This window comes from Oculina patagonica, chromosome 8 (assembly GCF_052425735.1).
Source record: "Oculina patagonica isolate OP01 chromosome 8, crgOcupat, whole genome shotgun sequence".
Taxonomy (NCBI): domain Eukaryota; kingdom Metazoa; phylum Cnidaria; class Anthozoa; order Scleractinia; family Oculinidae; genus Oculina; species Oculina patagonica.
The window spans coordinates 16985149-16997285 of NC_135765.1; the positions used below are offsets into that span (position 1 = coordinate 16985149).

General features: G+C 39.5%; 1 protein-coding gene across 1 annotated transcript in view; it reads left to right on the forward strand.

Annotated features, from left to right (window-relative positions):
* The first annotated feature begins 1441 nt into the window (after positions 1 to 1441).
* Positions 1442 to 12137, forward strand: part of LOC144662791 (hemicentin-1-like) — a 76604-nt gene continuing 65908 nt past the window's right edge. Inside the window, exons 1-4 of the mRNA XM_078523718.1 lie at positions 1442 to 1597; positions 5954 to 6289; positions 6572 to 6844; positions 11388 to 11651. Of these exons, the coding sequence (XP_078379844.1) occupies positions 1513 to 1597; positions 5954 to 6289; positions 6572 to 6844; positions 11388 to 11651 (958 nt within the window). The 5' untranslated portion in view covers positions 1442 to 1512. The remainder of the gene's footprint in view (positions 1598 to 5953; positions 6290 to 6571; positions 6845 to 11387; positions 11652 to 12137) is intronic.

Here is a 12137-nt window from a genome sequence, read left to right on the forward strand (position 1 = left end):
AAATTTATAAAATTTGTCCTTCGCTGACCTCCCCCTCCCCCACAACGCTGACCTCCCCCCAACCGCAAACTAACTTTACCCAGATACCGAAAATTATAACATAGACATGTCTTTCGTTTAGAATGACCCAAATCTTCTACACCGCCAACATGCAAGACTAAGGCTTCTTGGAAGGGGGGGGGGTGGGTGCGTCGGTGTAATTTACGGATTTTGGTTTCACTTAGGGTGTTGAGGACAGAATGCCAATAGCCATCAAGTGATCTTTGTTCCAGGCTCGCGGCTTTGGAGAAGGGCGAAAAAAGCGGGCGAGCGGGGGAAAGACGAACGGGGAAGAAGGGGTTTTTCACTCTCCCCATCCATTCGACCGCGATGGGGAGACTATGCTCCGGGAGCTACTGTTCGACCAAGGAGCCCCTGAGAGTTGTGGAAGTTTGCATTCAACACGCCCCCCCCCCCCCTCATATGCATAATTCGAAAAGGCTAAGGCTTTTTGGAAGGGGGGGGGGAGGTGGGTGGGTCGGTGTAATTTACGGATTTTGGCCTCACTAAGGGTGTTGAGGACAGAATGTTAATAGTAAATAATAAAGATGGTAAATTTTAAGCTCGGTAATAAATAATGAAGATGAAGTGTTCAACATGACTCGAGCATGGGAGTCACTTCATCTTCAGAATGTCAATAGTTATCAAGTAATCTTTGTTCCAGCTTCTCGGTTTGTGGGAAAGAGCGAAAAAAGCGAGCGAGCGCGGAAAAAGACGAGCGGGGTAGAAGGCGTTTTTCCCCGGGGGGGCACTCAAAAAAGTTTTATACGGGGAGGCTCCGCCCCAAGTTCTAACCCCTTACCTTTTTATATACCATTTTTGACAGAAATTGTACCCCTTTCGTATACCTTTAACTGAAAAAGGTACCCCTTTCATATACCTAAGAGACATGGCGTGTACTTAAAATAGGACGTTTTCTTGTCATTTTTATGCAGCGCTTAATAAATTAAAATAATACAGCCATAAATTGCGTCTGTTCGAAATATTTTAATAAAAGGCCCTTTTAAATAGCCAAATGACAGATTTCCATACCCTTTCATATACTTAAACTCGTGAAATCCCTACCCTTTTATATACCTGAAGCCTGAAAAAGGTACCCCTTTCGGGCGGAGCCTCCCCGTATAGGCCATTATAGGGAGTACCCCCCCCCCCCCCGGGCGTTTTTCGCTCTCCCCGAGGGCCTGGAAGAGGCTAGGTTGCGCGTGAAGAAATAGTAAACGCCGTCACACTGAGTTGGCGGTCTAGACCAAGTGTCCGTAAGGAGATGTTCGACTGCAGTGATCTGTCCTGTTTCTGAGTGTTTTCGTGAACGTTTTAAAATGCGTCATGAATGATTTGACCCTTGCCCTTTACGAACTTATTTGTATACTATTATTGTACAAAGCCCGCGCCGATTGTTTCCGTGTCGAATATGTGAGACATTACATGTCGCTTGGCTTACTTTACTAATGTGGTTGCATTTCGTCATTTGAAATGTTTGGAATCCAGAAAGTGTCTGATACCAAACTTCTACAGCTCTTTTGCCTGTTAGTATGTGTTGCTTTACCACTTCCCTCAGGTAGGAGAGAATGATAAAGGCTTTTAGATACGGTTTGAACGTAGCTACCCGTTCTGCCCTAAAGGCTCTTTAAACGCAACTTATTTTCATTGTAAATACAATGGACAACCCTATTTCTCGAGCCTTCGAATTCTCGAACCGTTAGTCGTTTCCCTTGAATTTGCTTTACTCCTTCGTTTATGTTCCGGATCGCAGTGAAACCTCGATTTAGCGAAGTGCCAAGGGACTGATGAAATGTGTTCGATATATCGAGGGTTCGTTACTTCGAAAACCTCGATATAACGAATTTGCGAAAAAACAACCAAAATGTTCGTTATATCGAGGTAGGTCATGTTAACGTTGTTACGTTGCACTACGTACCCAGCATTTTCGGACATTACCGATTTCTGAAAATAACATTTATAATGTATAATATATGCACATAGATTTGGAGAAATATATTTGAACGTGTTCTCTTGTTCAGTATAGGAATAGAGGATTTTTGTCCTTGTTGGTCTGTTCCGCATTCATCTTTTGTCGCCTGTTGACATTTTTTCGTTATATCAAGGCACATTTTACGTTTGGGCTTCTGGATTGTGTTCGTTAAAACGAGGATTTCGTTATATCGAGGTCCTGTTCTATACACTTAACTGTAACTTTGAACGGGTTGAAGAATATAGGTCGTTATACAGAGGACTTCGTTATGTAGAGGTTTGTTAAATCGAGGTTTCATTGTAACAAGTTTATTTTAGATATTATAACATATGTTTCTCTATTATCAGTGTCCTCAATAAGCACAGCAATGCTAAATAGACTGATACTTAAATATAGTGACTTTTTTTGTTTACACTGCAGATACAACTTCCATTTCTCGAACCAATTTTTATTTCCCTTGTTCGGGCAATCGGGATTACCCTGTAGTATTCTTGTGACAGCAAGAATCCCTTCAGCTCGTCTTTTGAGAACTTAAAGTTACTTCGCTGTTAGTTATCAAACGCGTTTCAGCGTTTCAGCGTGTCTTTAGTGTTATGGGTAACAGAAAGCACAAAAGATTATTACAAAACCGCTATGAGAATGTTCACGGCTTAGTGCACAGTCGGGCTGGATGGTTACGTACCCTTTTGTTTTGCTGATAATCGGGTTGAGAAAGTTTTATGTCAATGCTAATGATAAATTTTTACATTATTTATTTCACCTTAGTGAAGACATTAGCACTGTTGCTAATTTTACTATAAGGTACGGTCACTATAAAGTGCAGACTGCTGGGGTGTCACATGGCCCAGTGTCACGCAATCGCCTTTCCGAGTTCGTCTGCTATGGAAAGGCTCCGTCTTGGTCTATTCTCTTCAAAAGTCACTACAGAAAAGAAGTAAACACAGTAAAAAATATCATTGATCTTCGCTGAGTGGCACTACCAGTCCGCCTTCAGTCGTGTTCCTCAGAACCCTTTTAAATATTTCACTTGTTTTAATTTAAAGACTTGTCGCTGAATAATTAATTATCAATGTCTGAAACAAATGCAAATCGAAAAGAGTAGTAAGCCCAACATGAAGTATATAAACATGGAATAGAACAACAAGATCAGTGAGCCATGATAAATGCAGTTAAAACTAACAAAACCTAACAGGCGCATTCCAAGAATGTGCTATTTTAGCAAGATACCTTGAATTTAGATAATAATAAAAAAATACCGTAAAGTTACGAACGTTACGGGCCTCGTTACTTTCGAATTTACATGTAGCAGTCTTCTTTTATCGCCAATAGCGAAGCGCGCGAGGTTTAAAAATAGAATGCAAATGAATAAAATCCCCACGACGCTCAGAAAATATCAGTGTATTCTGAGAGAAATCGAAGGAATCGAGGCGAAGGTTTCGTTTAATTAAAGTGTTTTAGGAACACCAGCTTTTTGAGAAAGTGTTTTAGAGAAATCGTCCGCCATTTCGGTTTGCTTTCACGGGGTCGCTAAAACAAGAGGGGTCTGAACTTCTCGCTTCCCGTACCTTTTTACTGTCGGTTTTCGCTCTAGAAAATCTAGATTCACTAGTCATAGAGGCAAACACTTTAATTTACAAGCACACGATCTTTTTTGTTAACAACAATTGGTATGATGTGATGTCCTTTTTTTTAATTTAATAATATCAATTCTGAGTTTTTCAAAGGCTGTTTCGTGCCAAGGGCATAAACGATTGTTCCAACATTCTCAGCGAGATCGACTGTAACAAAATCTTTCGGTTGTGCATCTCCTAGCTACTTAAATGAACCCAGACCCCTTAAAATGTTCATTCTTTTGTTATTATTATTGCCCGACCGACCGACCCACCATCACAAGAGACGGGGCAATGGAAAACGAAACATTTTTATTGGGAAGGCCTAAGTTTGGACAAGGCTTTACTGCACATATAAAATTATCTGTTCGATTTTCCAAGAACCTGGCGCCCAAGGTCCGAAACAGCTCGGGGCTAGTACAAGTCCCCAGCCCTCCCTCCAGGCTAGAAGGTTGTCACCCTAGGAGCCCAGCTGGCAGCTGCAACACCGGCAGGGTGCCTTCTACACAGGAAACCCTGGACCGGTGTCATTCAAAATATTCACAGACTACACAGGTGCATTCATGCAAAGTTCGTACAAAATTGCTCAAAGGGGCCAGAAACTAGCTAGGCCCAGCTGTCAAAAGTGACACCCTCCCCTTCTCCCCCAGCTTTTGACGGCTACCCGCCAGCTGGACAGCAGCAGATAGCCCAGTTCCTGGGCAAGGTCCCCATACCATTCATTGGATGATGTCAAAAGTGTGGTCAAAAGTGACACCCTCCCCTCCCCCCAGCTTTTGATGGCTACCCGCCAGCAGTGCCTGGGCAAGGTCCCCATACCATGGTTGACATTAAGCCCCCTCAAGTTAAGGTTTCTGTCGTTGCTGGCTAGGCTTGAACTCGGGCTGCGCTCGAGTTAAAGCGAAAACCTGGCAGCCAGGTTTCTGCGACTTCTCTGAGATATAAGACCCAGAAAGGCTCCAGGAAACCAAATTCACTAGCCGGGCACCCAGACATGCAGCCAAAGTGCAACCCTGGAGTTGGGGGCGCCAGTCGGTAGCTTTTGGGCCCCCAATATCTGTTCGATTTTCCAAGAACCTGGCGCCCAAGGCCCGAAACAGTCCGGGTTTAGTACAAGTCTCCAGCTCTCCCCCCAGGCTAGAAGGTTGTTACCCCAGGAGCCCAGCTGGCAGCTGCAACACCGACAGGGTGCCTTCTACACAGGCAACCCTGGACCGGAGTCATTCAAAATATTCACAGACTACACAGGTGCATTGCAAGTTCACACAAAATTTCTCAAAGGGGCCAGGAGCTCGCTAGGCCCAGCGGTCAAAAGTGACACCCTCCCCTCCCCCCAGCTTTTGACGGCTACCCGCCAGCAGTGCCTGGGCAAGGTCCCCATACCATGGTTGACATTAAGCCCCCTCAAGTTAAGGTTGCTGGCTAGGCTTAACTCGGGCTGCTCCCGAGTTTAAGCGAAAACCTGGCAGCCAGGTTTCTGCGAATTTTCTGAGATATACAATGTCATGTTTTGAATGAAAAGTGTTTCATTTTTACACTTGTTTGGTGTGCAAATCTTATACAAATAATAGGCTGAATATTGCTTAAAGTTCTATTAGCAACAATGTAAATAAAATGCGCTCGATAAAATTTTTTTAAACTTGGCACTTAAAAAGAAAAATAAGTATGTAATAAAATGTCCGATCAGTTTCAAAGTAATTGAAACATTCTAAGCAGTTTTAACTCAGGTAAACATTGCGCTGTTTTTCACCCTACATAGGATCGCTGCCTCATTGTACGTCTCTATTGTGTTGAGCCCCTTGCACTTGTAAATTTCAGCACATCTTAAATATGTATTACAGCTGCATTCCGAAAACTGTAGAGAAACAAGCTATTTAACAAAACAAAATAAAAAAAAAACAAGGAAAAGGTTAGTGAAGCACTTGTATCATGTTTAGTCTCCTAACAGTTTCAATAATAATAATAAATAATTAGTGATTCATGATCTACTGGATTTTAGAAATGCACGCGGCTTGAGACAATGGAGACAGATAATGAGGCAGCGATCCGATAAAGGATGAAAAACAGCGCAATGTTTACCTCAGTTAGGCCTTAAATTAACTATCTTAGAATTTGTCAATTATTTTGATATATCGGACATTTAACTTCAGAGCTTTTGATGTTTCAATATCATGATTCCTGGCTGCAATTTTAGTATATTTCGGAGAGATCGTAGGTCAACTGTACCGTGCACATTCAATCCTTATTCTTAATTCTTAATTATGTACATGTACTAAGTTTTAGATGTGCTATAATGATTCCATCACTCATTCTTTTATTCTTACATTGATAGGTTGTGCACCAAGTTTTACCGGTTCACCTAATAATGGAAATCCTGTGTATCAATTGCAAGGAAATGACATGACCTTATCATGGTTTTACAATCCAGATGGAAAAACAGTTACTGACGTAGAATGGTCATTTTATGCTATAAAGTTGATTGCAACTAAATTTCCAACTGGAGCTCCTGTAATTGAGCCAGAATATCAAGGAAGAGTAGAAGTATCAGGAGATGCTACAATAAAATTGTTAAACATTCAGGAAAAAGACAGTGGGAAATATGAATGTAGAGTCTCATTCACTACTTCACCTCGGCGGATATTGGATGAGGCTGAGCTAATTGTAGTTGGTAAGTTCCTGCATCTATATATTCTCTTTATTACATTGTTCTGTTCGAATTCTGAGTCAGGTTAAGGGGATGTTTTGACTACTTCTTCCTCTTGACCACTTACATCAGTAAATGTTAGTGGCGGGGAATGTGGACAAGAAACCCATTTTGCAACATACCGGATTCTTACTTATTTTTGCGAGTACTGGTCTGTAAAGGAAAATACCGGTACATGTTTCTTAAATAATGTTTCTTATACAATTCTTGTCTCACAGTTTGGTTTTGATATTTCACCTTAAATAGTTGCACCACAGATCACAGTCATAACCACAGGACCAATCACTGTAGACGAGGGAAATTCAGGAACTTTGCTATGTGTCGCCAGTGGTAATCCCAAACCATTGATCACATGGTATAGAGGCAGTACAAAGGTTCAGGAAGATCCCAACAACTCAAACTACACGATAACTTCAGCTACCAGGAACCATGCAGGGACGTACAGATGTGAGGCTGTTGTTACTGCACCTGGACTGAACATAAACCCTGCAGAGTATACAGTTGCTGTTACAGTGAGATGTAAGTCCACTAACTAAAGAATGACTTGCTGTTAATAAGATTAGGAGATTATACTGGCAGCATACCGTACAGATTGCATCTACCCGTGAACGCATGTGCTCAAAACATGTTTTCATGTGACGTCAAACGTCTGCGTTTCAGGTGTGAACGTTTGAAGTTTAGCAGACCGAAACGCAAACTTTTGCACTCAAAATGCTCACCATAAACACTGAGAACGGGTGAAACTTTACGCTAGAAGTGATTCAAGTGAACCTATGTATGCATATTGACACAGATCAGCATCATTAATCTTTCCGCCATTTCACTTTCTCCCATTTCAAAACCGGAATGTAATGAACGTTCGGCGCGAAAGTTGCCATAACAATCTGCTAAACTTCAAAGTTTGACAACTGAAACGCATTCGTTTGACGTCACGTTAAAACACGTTTTTAGCGCATGCGTTCACGTGTAGATGCAATCGACGATATAATTGTACATGTATGTGTATGTACACTATATAAACCAGCCAATTTAAAAAGAAAAAGAAACACATGGAGGGGACAGCAGTCTGTTTTCAAATAATGAATCAGCATGTCTCTTCCCTACCAGACATAATTAATCAAGATTAAGACCATTGTTTTGCTCATATAAATGTTTTCAGGTTAAGTCTGTTTTAACCTGAAGATAACATACTTTTAATCACTTATAAATCAACAATATTATTTTGAATTTATTTATTGGGATTTCTGTCTTTCTTATAACTAGAAATGGATTTACGTGTATTGGTTATTGAAAAAGTGTTATCTTAAGTTAACCTAGGTTGGAAACAAATTAAACCAGAAAACCAATTTGGCCTACAACATTATATAATACACTGTGTTGATCTCGTTTATTGAGGTACTCTTGCTTTGGTACCAGTAAATCGTCCGACAGAACTACATTGTACTGGCAAACAATTCCAGTTTAGAACCTGAGGACTGCGGCAAGGTTTCAATATGTTAAATGTTTATTTACTAACAAGGTTTAAATTTGGGATTTTTCTGACCCCAGAAAAATGTAGATAAGCTGCACCCTCGATTTTGAGCCAAAATTGTCAGCATAAAGGTACAGCTTATACACAAGTTTTTTGGTAATATCACTTGGGGTGAGAAAGAAAAAAATATATTTTCAGTCAACATTGGCTTTGACACATTACAGTGTACTTGACCTTGGCTTTTCATTCTTTTTTTCATTCTTTTTTTTTTTCAGTCAAGCCCCAACACAAGGTGGACAGTTTGCAAAGTAATCAAACTGAAGTGGAAGGAAGAAATGCAGAATTTTATTGCCGTTTAGAAGCTGTTCCCACTGCTATCACATATAGATGGTTTAAGGGTGGCAGCCAGATTTTTGATTCTGGAGATTATACCATTGACACAATCTCGGATGGACAGAGACTGACAGTCAAATAAGTTAAAAAAGGCAGTGCTGGTCAATACTCTTGTGAAGGACAAAATGAGTTAGGAACTGGACAGAGGAAGTCTGCTTACCTCCTAGTCAATTGCAAGTGATGTTTTACATTATTTATTATACACTGTAGTCACTATCTGTCTTCTCATTGGCTAAGAGCCTACAGTTAGTTTTGAGAATCAGCGCAACCTACAGATTAGTGCATGATCTGCTAGCAGATTATTCACTAATCTGTAGGTTGGGCGCGCAATGCATGATTTCCGAGAGGAATGTGGGACACATCTGACAGGGAAGGAAATTCATAGTTTGTCGATTCGCTTCTTCAACCAAGCAAAACATTAACCTAAATGGAATTAGAATTCTCGGAGAACACAAAATGATGGACAAAGATTGCGGAGGAACCATTCCACGAATACTTTGAGAGAAAAGCATTCAAAAGCAAGACGGCAAGTAGGAATTAGTAGAACGGTTGAAGTCGTTTTGTCCTTATTTTTTCCAGAAAAACAATGACATGTATAATTAAAAAACAATTACTAAATTCGGTTTTTGTGATATCCGGAATGATCAAGATCTCGGTAAGTGTTATCAGCCTTTAGTTAGCTTTCGGCTTCGGTTGATAACACTTACCTCAACCTTGATTATTCCGGATATCACAAAATCCTCATCCAATAACTGTTTATTATTTTATGTTAAAAAATGCAGTATTTTGTTATGTTGCGAAATCAACCAAGTGTCAAAAACAACAACATTGTTGAAAAAAAAAAAAAAATGCTTACAAATTGTTTCATTTAAACACTGATTCATTGAGTGATTGAGAGGAAATCACCATGTGGATGGTTTATTTTAAATTACATATTTCTTGTATTTTCAATTGTTATTTCATTAAAACAGGAAAAAAAGGCAGAACAAAATGAAGCAACTGGTGCTACTGAAAAAAAACTTTCACGGTGGGCACAAAGTGACCCAAAAACGCTCACCTTCATTCATCTTTTTCGTTTTTGATACTGGCTACCTGAAATTTTGCATAAATATAGAACTCGTCATTCTGAAAAATCGTATGTTTTTTGTTTTTCGAATTTCGAATTTTTTGGCGGGAAAATGACGTCAAAAAGTTGGCGCCAATTTTTTTTTAATTAGTATGGAACATTTTTTGACAGTTTCTGAAAGAACTTGTCGCAAAGATCTTGAAACTGAAAAAAATTTCTGAGATATGTCAATCTAATCAAAAGTTATCGCTAATTGAAGTTTGAATTTCCCGCCATTTTGTTACTAAAAATAGCTCAAAATGGCGGAAAACTCAAACTTCAATGCACCATAACTTTGGTTTAGATTGACGTATTTCAGAATTTTTTTCAATTTTAGGATCTTTGCGACAAGTTCTTTCAGAAACTGTCATAAAATGTTCCACATTAATTAAAAAATTTTTACGTCAACTTTGTGACGTCATTTTCCCGCCAAAAAAATCGAAATTCGAAAAACAAAAAAACATACGATTTTTCAGAATGACGAGTTCTATATTTGTGCAAAATTTCAAGTAGCCATTATCAAAAACGAAAAAGATGAATGAAGGTGAGCGTTTTTGGGTCACTTTGTGCCCACCGTGTTTATACCACCGTGTTTATACTGGGAGGCTACCTCTTGACTGTCTACCTTTTTTTATACCTTCAATAGAAAATGGTACCACTTTAACATCCTACAGAAGGGTTACCCCATATCTTTTCGTAATTTTACTTAAAAATTATTTTATTATAACGTGACTGTTTGGCATGTCTGTTTCAGGTCTAGTATACATGTATGTGTATGCTGAAAGGCCCTTTTAATGGCCAACGTCAATGAACTCATGGCCAAAACCCTACCCTTTCATATTCAGCTTTCCCTAGAAGCTAAAAAAGATACCCCCTTTGGCCAGAGCCTTTCAGTATAGTGCACTTATGGAGTACCCCTCCCTCCTCCTCCTCCTCCTCCCCCCTAGATGAAATCATTATCATAAAATGTTGCAGGGCTAACTTTTTTTGTTGTCATTCCAGATGCTCCTCAGCAAGTTACTGTGGCACCAGTTTCAGCAGATGTGAAACTTGGTCAAAGCAGAACACTTACATGTAATGCTGATGGTTTTCCGCCACCATCTTACTCATGGAAATTTAATGGAAAATTAAATGGAATCACACAAAACACTTTGACTTTAACAAATGCGGATGTAAATGATGCTGGGAACTATACATGTGTGGCAAAAAATAGTTTTGGCAGCAAGGAGTTTACAAAAGTGGTAAACGTAATATGTAAGTATATTATAATTTAAGATTGCTCTATGTGTAGTGAACCAAAACTTATGTATATTATGTTGTGATTTTAATTTTCTTCAAGTGGTTTACATTCTTTCAAACCAGTTTAAATTCAGTCTATTTCCTGAAAGACACTGTACATGTATGCACTGCTGCTACAAATTTTGTTGCATTGTTACAAGTTTTATCCCTTCCTAAGATTACACAAGGGTGGAGAAAATATCAAATGGAATAAAGCTCCAATTAACTTATGATAAATTGTTAAATTATCCCTCCAATATGCCTTATGTATGCTTGTAAAACAAAAGTAGAATTTCATATTAAATCTGGAGTCCCTTAGAACTTTATTTCACACACCCCTTTATTTGCCATCATTGTTGATATTCATTGGGACCCAGTTAATGTCTCCACTAACTGGTCTTCCAAATTCTGGTTGTATCACAGGGTTCATCATACTAGGCTTTTTTACAGGCCATTGAAAGAAAGTGACCTTAATAAAAAGGTTTTTACGTAATCGACATGGCCGTACTTAAGGCAGAAGCTTACTTTTTAACTACAGGGCTGGTGTACTTGAAAATCTTGTACATGTAAATAAAACCTCACAGCATTTAAATTCACAGTCATACATGTACATGTATAGGACCGTGCACAACTTCAATGATCCAGTTGGATTGTGGTGCATCAAAGGAACCAGTAAATCCTTGCACACAAAGTGGATTTATCAGTTCTTTTGATGTACCACGATCTGACTGAACTTTGATCATTGATCCTGATCCAGATCATTCCAAAGGAACACACTTCTTACATGTACTTTTTTTTGTCTTATATTTTACTAGATCGACCAACTGTTACAAATTTTACAACTGGAACTCCAGGCAACTCTGTTGTGCAGGGAACAACAGTGACTCTTACATGTAGTGCAAATGGTTACCCTGCACCAACATACACAATCAAACGGGGAAATACAGTAGTGAACAGTGTTGAAGGGAAACATGTGATCCCAAATATACAGCTCAGTGCCGAGGCTGATACATACAGCTGTGAGCCACAAAACAGTGAAGGGACTGGACCAACAGAGCAACTGCAGATCACAATACGAGGTAAGGAGCATAGGGAGTTGCTAAGACTCACTTTGATAAATGAAATGGGTGACCCTATTCGGCGGAATGGCGGAATGACGGAACGGCACGGCGGAATGGCGGAATGGCGGAATATCCTAAAACGCGGAATGACGGAATATCCTAAAACGCGGAATGACGGAATATTCTAAAACGCGGAATTGTGAAACATTAAAAAAAGAAGCAACAACAGCAACAAAAACAAACAAACAAAAGGAAAATTATAACTGCTAACTTTCTCAGACAGCGATTAAGGCTAAGAATGTCGCTAAGAATGATTCAGGTACTCTAACTTGTGGATATTCGTCGCTGTGACAGAAAAGCCAAATTGTTTACAGCGGCTGCTAGCAGTAGAAAACCAGTAAACAGTAAGTATACCCCATAAACGAAGGGTTCTTAATATATCTTCTTAATCCTTCGAAGGATACTCGAGTGATTGAGGGAGGATTTCGTTATTTTACAGAGTTC